The following is an 8,352-nucleotide window of genomic DNA, read 5'->3' as shown; positions in this document are numbered from 1 at the left end:
CCACCAGCAGCTCCATCAGACCACGGGGCGGGCGGGGGTATGTCTCCACCCGGAGGGTCATCACAAAAATCATCATGTCAGTCTGCCAATGATTCATCCTCCAGATTGATACGAACAGGATCAATGTTGTTCCACAAATATAAAGATTCACCTTCATTCAGCCTTCATTCAGCCTTTCACGCTGGAAGCTGAACGCTTGAACACAGAATGCCGCGTCATGTTCAGATCTTCTGACATTTTCCAGTCCGAAACTCAAAAATACAACAATGAAACTTTCCAATGTGATGAAGTTTTCAGTGGAATATTCCTTTAACTCAGCTGTTGGTAAATAAAGTTTTTTCTTCAATGACTGTGGTTAACATTTCTTAACGTCAAACACTGTCAATAAAGTTTTCTGATTTGAATCATCTGTGTGTCTGCAGGCTGTCCAGTGTCTACTGGCCATCCACAGATTTAAACTGGGAGCTGATTCTGTCATATTCAATCAGGACTACGTTGACCCCAACCAACAGGAAGCTCTGGACGAGGCCCCGCCTACAGATGAGTAGAGGGGCGGGGCTTATAGACTGATGGACACAACGACTCAGACAACAGCAACATGGAGGAACGTTTCATCGCGTAGGACATGTGACACAAAGTTTACGAAGTGAATCAAGCCAGTTTCATAACCTGTGATGATGCTCCACCAGGGGGCGTGGTTTGTGTGTCAGCAGCCAATCACAGTACAGAGCACAACTAACCCATGTATGTTCCTACACAGACTGCTGGAGTTTATTTAAAAAAAAAAAAAACTAGATCACCTTGTTAGCAGCAGAAGCTCACTAGCCAACCAGCGTTAGTTTGTTAGCAGTGGAGGTTAAAAAGCCAGTTAGCTAACATTGATTTTTATGACAGACTGATAACTTTTTCTGGATTATAAGGGACGATTAAAATTTTATCTGTGACTGAGCTATCATCGACTAGCTCTCTAGCTAACTTTAGCCACCATTATAGATTGGCTAATCAGACTGTTAAAGTATTTTCTAACCAATTGAATAGAGCAAATTTACTGTTTTGTTAAGATAGCCATTTCGCTAAAGCTAGCATTATTTATTATTACTATTATTGAATTATATGTTTGTTTATTTGCTGATTAGCTATTACACTACAGGAGACAGAATGAAGTTAGTTCAAGACATGCAGCTATTCTGTTTTCACAATAAAAGCCCCTTCACATTAAAAGTCTGAAAGAATGCTAAAATTACAGAAAGTAAATATTTCAGAGAAACGTAAGAAAAGTGTCACTTTTAAAATTAGCTGGTTACAGCGTCACCTATTGTTGGATTAGCACCAAACAATGAAAGTTAGACATTTAGTTAGCTAACATTAGGTTTTGAGCAAGAGTAAGACGATTAAGTACACTTTGTGGACAAAGTTGATCTTTAAACACACAAAGACAAACTTTTTGTTGTTTTTGTTTCTAACCACGCTCATGTTCATGAGCGTTCTGATTGGCTGGGGCGCCAGCTGGAACAGATGCAGCGTCTCCTGCTGGTCGGAGGAGGAAACTAATATTAATGACAGTTTGACAAAGAAAATGTTTGCCTGTGAAGAAATAACACATTTGATTCAATGGTGCTGCAGCTGTTTTTCATTTGTGGTTTGTCTGATAATGAAGTCAATAAAAGTCTGTTGTCTGTGTGTTTTAAATACTTTTTTAGACTTTCCATGTTGGACGTAACAATATTTACCTGAGCCAGAGATACAGACATGGACTTTAATAAATCTACATGAACAAATACTAAATACTGAAAATACACTTCAGATCTTAATTATCCCACAACGAGAAACTCCTGTATCAGCTTAAAAACACTAAAAAATACACAACAGAGAGCATTAAATATGATGCTGCTCAACACAGTTAAAACCAATAGTACTCAACACAATAAAAGGAGCTTAAAAACAGCAACAATAAGAAGGAAGGCGAGATGAGATGAAGGCATCGCCCTCCAAACAGACCACTTTCTTTATTTCCATCAACTGAACTAACAGAAAATTAAAGGGCAACAATTCTTATCATGAATTCGACCAATCAGAGATGAGTTAACATCAGCATCCAACACATTCACATCCATGTTGAAATAAAAGACAGAGGGCTGTGAAATAATCATCATTATAAAAACCTTCAGCGATGAAACAAACGTGCTGCTTCGATGCTGTGAAGCGTCTGTTTGACTCACTTTAAAGGTCCAGTGTGATTTAGTGACATCTAAATCCACTCTAGATTTAGTGGTAAAGTTTAGAATAGAGTTTAAAATTCTCCTCCTTACTTACAAAGCCATAAAAGGCCAGGCACCTTCTTATCTTAAAGAGCTCATAGTACCTTATTGCCCTACTCCAACACTGCGTTCCCAGAATGCATTTCTACTTATGGTTCCTAAAGTCTCAAAAAGCAGAACAGGAGTCAGAGCATTTAGCTATCAAGCTCCTCTCCTGTGGAACCATCTTCAGTCTTTGTCCGGGAGGCAGACACTGTCTCTACATTTAAGAGTCGTCTTAAAACTGTCCTCTTTGATAAAGCTTATAGTTAGGGCTGGCTCAGGCTGGTCCTGGACCAGCCCCTAGTTATGCTGCTATAGGATTAGACTGTCGGGGGACATCCAAAGACACACCGAGCTCCTCTGTCCTTCTGTCCCTCTCCATCCGCACGCTCTCATGTCCTACCACGGCGTGTTACTAACTTAGCTCCTTCCCCGGAGTCTCTGTGCTTTGTCGTCTTGCAGGTTCCCATGGACAGTGTCTGAATCTGGATTGTGGATTTCAGCTGCGTCTCCTGCCTTGGCCCTGCCTGACATCCACTGCAACTGCTACTGCTGTTATTACATCCACTGTCACTGTTACTGTGACTGCATGTCTGTCTGTCTGTCTCTCTCTCTCTCCCTCTCTCTCTCTCTCTCTCTCCCTCTCTCTCCCTCTCTCTGTCTCTCTCTCCCTCTCTTGCTCTTCCTCTCTCACCCAGCCGGTGGAGGCAGATGGCCGTCCACCCTGATCCTGGTTCAGTCTGAGGTTTCTGCCTGTTAAAGGAAGTTTTTCCTCGTCACTGTCTCTAAGTGCTGCTCATGAGGGAATTGTTGGTCCTCTGTAGATAAAGAGCTCAGTCTGTAGCAGCTCTGTATGGAAAGTGTCCTGAGACAACTTCTGTTGTGATTTGGTGCTATACAAATAAAATTAAATTGAATTGAATTGAATTGAATTGAATTGAATTGAATTGAATTGAATTGAATTGAATTGAATTGAATTGAATTGAGGCTGCAGACTGCAACCTTCGCCTCAGCCTCTGCCAGAAACATAAAAGTCTCTGTGAAGTCAGTGTTTGGTTTGTCCTTTTTGGGCTCCTGTAGAAACATGACAGTGCAACATGGTGGACTCTGAGGAAGAGGAGCTGCCTCCTCTGAGGAAACAAAGACTCATTTAAGGTAACAAGAAGAAGAAGAAGAAGAAGAAGAAGAAGAAATCCTTTATTAGTCACAATTAACACAACATGCGGAGTCAGGGGGGGAAACTGCTCACGCCATGCATCTGTGAAATTCTTTCTCCGCTTGTAACCCATCCTTGGTCCGTCCTTCCTCTGAGGCAGACCAGGAGCGGTGGGCTGCCAGCCGACCGGCCAGTTCCTCTGTCATCACCATTGGTCAGGTGGTCTTCTTGCATGTTTTTAGTGGGGGTATTTAATGGGGATGCCCCAGGTGAGCACAGGGAGAACATGCAAACACACAGAAAGGCCCTTTTTCCTCGAGCAGCAGGCACTGAAGGCATGGTGGAGGACACGCCACCAGCGCCCACAGCGGGAATCGAACCGGGACCCTCTAGCTGTGAGGCAACAGTGTTGCCACCATGCCACCGTGCTAACAACACAACGGTTCTGATTTTCTGGTGATTTCTTACGCTGATGAAGATATAACTGAAGATTTTATTGCCTTTCTGCTGACGTGCTGTGAATCCTCGCTCTGAACGTTTCATCGTGACGTTCTTCAGTTTGTTGATTCTGCTGTTCGGAGACGATGAATGTCAACGTGCTGACAGGTCTGTTCGTTCACCTCTTCACGACTCGACTCGTTTCGAATGAATGAGCACATGAAGAATGTGTTGGCTTAGCATTCCTGATGGATTCATTGTCGCTGTGCGTGAGTCAGAGATGAAACACCAGGCGCCGTCTTCACTGTCTAAACGTGTCTGAAGGGAAAGTGAAAGTCAGATGTTTGACTCTTCAGTCATCAACACAAACTGAGCTCAGCTTCATCTTCAGCGTCTGAGCGAGGAAGACGTTTGGTGCTGAAGATCGTGGATGAATTCACTTCCATGTTTGTGAAGCGTGACATCGTGTGAACACTCAACATGACCGACCACAGCGCTTCTTCGTCTCATCAGGACGCGTTCTGCTTCACGCACTGAACTTCAGCCGCTGCTCCGTCACCTTCCTCTTACCTGTGTGACTCACCTGCGTTCACCTGCTGACTGCTTTGCTCCAACTGTTGTTTATGTATCAATAAAGAACCGGAACGGCGTCGTCAACAAGGCTGACGACGAAGAGGAAACTTTTCTGTTTGGGCTCGATCGACTCGGCTGTTCTCTAAAGGTTGCATGTGATCTGGTTACCGTGGTGATCTGTCCAGGTTAGAAGTGATCCAGCCTGACACACACATAAATGACACGAGAGTCAGACGAGTTGAAATCTGTTGGTTTTCACCACAGTCTGACTCCGCTTTTAATAACGAGCCTTAAATAGAAACTAAATGAGTCAGCGTGACTTTATTCATCCTGAGTGTTTATCAGTGAGTCACCGCAGAGCTGAGTCAGCATGTTTACTCTGTGTGTGTGTGTGTGTGTGTGTGTGTGTGTGTGTGTGTGTGTGTGTGTGTGTGTGTGTGTGTGTGTGTGTGTGTCAGTCAAAGGAAACGTCAAACTGTCAGAAACTTTTCTTGATGCTTTAATCTGACTGAAATCAATACAAAACTCAAAGAGATGAACTTAAGTCAAAAAAGAAAAAACAAATGTTCAATATGTTAAAGTATGAAAATATTAATATGAAAATATCAAAAATTTGTCCTAATAAATAAATAAATAAATAAATAAATTCCTAAATAACAAAATAAATATTGTCCTCTTCTTGTGACTGGGAGTGGTCTCTTCTCGTCAGTGGGCGTGGCCTCCTGTCATCAGTGGGCGTTCCCCCAGGATAAACAGCTGTGGTGTTGGTGGAGGACGGACATTAGGACCCTGAGCAGATCTCTCCTCAGAGCCATCCAACCGCAGGCTGCGCTGTCCTGAGCAACACACAGAGACCGGCCCCCTCAGTTCTGATTGGTCAACACACTCTGACAGCCTCAACAATGCATTTGGTACCTGAACACCTGAACTCAGATCTGATCTGATACCTCAGCCTGAGCAGGAGGCAGCTCTGCCTGACAGACCGAAGTCAGGGAGAAGCATTCCCTCAACAGAGGCATTAACATTAGACTTAACATATGAGACTTAACATGTGAGACTTAACTTAACATGTGAGACTTAACTTAACATGTGAGACTTAACATATGAGACTTAACATGTGAGACTTAACTTAACATGTGAGACTTAACATATGAGACTTAACATGTGAGACTTAACTTAACATGTGAGACTTAACATGTGAGACTTAACTTAACATGTGAGACTTAACTTAACATGTGAGACTTAACATATGAGACTTAACATGTGAGACTTAACTTAACATGTGAGACTTAACATGTGAGACTTAACTTAACATGTGAGACTTAACATGTGAGACTTAACTTAACATGTGAGACTTAACTTAACATGTGAGACTTAACTTAATATGTGAGACTTAACATGTGAGACTTAACATGTGAGACTTAACTTAATATGTGAGACTTAACTTAACATGTGAGACTTAACATGTGAGACTTAACTTAATATGTGAGACTTAACATGTGAGACTTAACTTAACATATGAGACTTAACATGTGAGACTTAACTTAATATGTGAGACTTAACATGTGAGACTTAACTTAATATGTGAGACTTAACATGTGAGACTTAACTTAACATATGAGACTTAACATGTGAGACTTAACTTAATATGTGAGACTTAACTTAATATGTGAGACTTAACATGTGAGACTTAACTTAACATATGAGACTTAACATGTGAGACTTAACTTAATATGTGAGACTTAACTTAACATGTGAGACTTAATATATGAGACTTAACTTAACATGTGAGACTTAACATGTGAGACTTAACTTAATATGTGAGACTTAACATGTGAGACTTAACTTAATATGTGAGACTGTTCCTGAAAGTTAGTCCAGAATCATTCTGTTCTCTGCTGACGTCACACTCTCTAATCTCATCTGGAAACACAGTTTTAACTTTATTTACAACATCAGCAACAAGACCTCTGAGGAGTTTACCTGCTGCTGAAGAACCGCCGTCACGTTGCTGAAGTAAGGAGATAAAACACCTGAAGTATCAACACTGGACAACTGGAGAGAGAGACAGGGAGGACAGGAGGGAAAAGGACAGAAAAATACATAAATAACCAAGAGGAGCCCGGGACACCTGCTGCACAGGTGAGAGACAGACAGGTGTACCGACAGAGAGATACAGATAGACAGGTGTGCAGGCAGACAGGTACTCACACAGCTTCCCTCTTCCAGCAGTCGGTGCTGCAGGTTTTGGAAGTCCTCAAGTTTCTTATCATCCCAGGTAACTCCGCCCTCTCCAACAGGTAACTCATGGTCATCGAAGATTAGTCCCGCCTCCCGCAGTGACTCATACACCACCCATAATGCTTGGCGGCACTGCAGGGAACCAATCAGAGATCAGTGTTTGAAACAAGCAGGTTTGAGAATGAAAGCAGCTCTATGATTTTGCTGGGAGGCTCGATGAGGTCAGAGGATTACCTTAGGGTGACTGGCTGTGGCAGCAGGGAAGGCGGAGCCTGGAAAGGAAATGTTGGCGTTGTATGGCCGACAGTGGTCGGGAAATTTCCCCCCCTACAGGACAGACAGGAAACAGTTGAACCATTATAAGCAACTGACCTACCAGCAGCTAATGCTAAGCTACATGTAGAAAGACACTGACAAACCGAACAGCAGCTAATGCTAAGCTACCTTCTGAAGAAAGTGAACATGTTTGCTGTTGATAATTTTGAGTCGTTTGAAAGGAGTTGAAGTGTAAGTACTGAATAAAGCTGAAGCGTGAAAGCGTTGAAAGAGTCATCGTTTGATGGAAATGGAGGTGAAATAAGAGTCAACGTTTCCAAACTGAAGTCAATGGAAGTGCAGTCAGTGTGCTCTGAAAGCAGCCGAGGCGACGCTTCCATAAGAGCACTGACAGCAGTCGACAGGTGACAGCATTCTGTATAAAGGTCAAAGGTCATACCAGGTCTCTGAGCAGGTCGTGAGCCGACTGGACCACTTTTCCCTGCAGCCGGCAGGTCGGCACGGCGACCGCCGTCAGCTGGAGGCTGCAGACCTGCAGGAAGACAAGGAGGACTGAAGACAGCATCATGGTTCTGGTTCCGATGGTCCTGGTCAAGACGGTTTTTGTTTCAGCTGATCTTTAGCAGGTTCCTCAGGCGGTTATGGTCCCAGAATTGGTCTGGTCTGAACTGGACTGAGATGCTTCAGGTGTGCCCTCTGAGCCGGCAGCCTCAGGTAAATTCAGGTAATCTGGAACAAAGAGCAGCAGATTGGCAGGCTGTCAGGACTGATTAGCCAATCAGAGGCGGTCTACCTGCATGAGTCACGAAACCACACAGAGTCTGATCCAAACCTCAGCAACAGAGACCTGGACCAGGACGCGTCTGGTCTGCCAGGTGAGTCACTGCAGGTTCATTCAGGTAAACAGTCGTTTCCACACGGAGTGAATAAACGTTCTTAAAGTTCACCAAAAACTGATCATCTGGTCCAAAGTTCAACGTCCATCACTTCAGAGGGAGACATCACTCTGCTGCTTTGAAAACCTTCACTTATTTTCTCTTGTCTTTTTTATCTTATCTTATCTTATCTTATCTTATCTTATCTTATCTTATCTTATTCGTTGTCACTGAGTGTTTCTGAATGAATCCATTCAGAGCTCAGCTGTGACTCTCTGGATGTCTCTTCCTCCTCAGATCTGGATTCAGAGACCACAGAGACATCAGAGCAGAAAACCTGAAGCACAACTTTGAGTTTGGAGCCCAAAAACACACCACATGAAGCGGCACTGTTTGAACAGTGAGGCGTTCACTGAGCGTAGGACAAAAAGAGAACAGAAAAGAGAAAAACTGAAACAAACACGTTCAAATTCAGATTTCAAACGTTAAAACC

The 8,352-nt window shown here is 43.1% G+C and overlaps 2 protein-coding genes across 3 annotated transcripts in view; one reads left to right on the top strand and one right to left on the bottom strand.

The window, feature by feature from the left end:
- syngr1a (synaptogyrin 1a) overlaps positions 1 to 1,348 on the top strand; it is a 6,938-nt gene extending 5,590 nt beyond the window's left edge. For both annotated transcript variants that reach the window (XM_070981113.1, XM_070981111.1), the window contains exon 4: positions 423 to 1,348. In XM_070981113.1, the coding sequence (XP_070837214.1) occupies positions 423 to 548 (126 nt within the window). In that variant the 3' untranslated portion in view covers positions 549 to 1,348. The remainder of the gene's footprint in view (positions 1 to 422) is intronic.
- Positions 1,349 to 5,195: 3,847 nt separating this feature from the next.
- ifnphi2 (interferon phi 2) lies at positions 5,196 to 7,552 on the bottom strand. The gene is made up of 5 exons (XM_070981115.1): positions 7,424 to 7,552; positions 6,943 to 7,035; positions 6,679 to 6,840; positions 6,451 to 6,522; positions 5,196 to 5,303 (listed from the first exon to the last, which is right to left on the bottom strand). The coding sequence occupies exons 1-5, from the start codon at positions 7,550 to 7,552 to the stop codon at positions 5,196 to 5,198; spliced, it is 564 nt and encodes a 187-aa protein (XP_070837216.1).
- Between the last annotated feature and the right edge of the window lie 800 nt (positions 7,553 to 8,352).

This window comes from Chaetodon trifascialis, chromosome 15 (assembly GCF_039877785.1).
Source record: "Chaetodon trifascialis isolate fChaTrf1 chromosome 15, fChaTrf1.hap1, whole genome shotgun sequence".
Taxonomy (NCBI): Eukaryota; Metazoa; Chordata; class Actinopteri; order Chaetodontiformes; family Chaetodontidae; genus Chaetodon; species Chaetodon trifascialis.
The sequence above is the reverse complement of the archived record's forward strand: the minus strand, read 5'-3'. Positions and strand labels throughout refer to the sequence as shown.

Bases quoted from the DNA above. Each gene is read 5' to 3' on its own strand.
- ifnphi2 (XM_070981115.1), bottom strand. From the start codon at position 7,552: ATGATGCTGTCTTCAGTCCTCCTTGTCTTCCTGCAGGTCTGCAGCCTC. The intron at 6,841-6,942 runs GTAATCCTCTGA...GGTTCCCTGCAG, and splicing joins CCACAGCCAGTCACCCTAAG to TGCCGCCAAGCATTATGGGT. The intron at 5,304-6,450 runs GTAAACTCCTCA...TGTGTTGCTCAG, and splicing joins CGGCGGTTCTTCAGCAGCAG to GACAGCGCAGCCTGCGGTTG.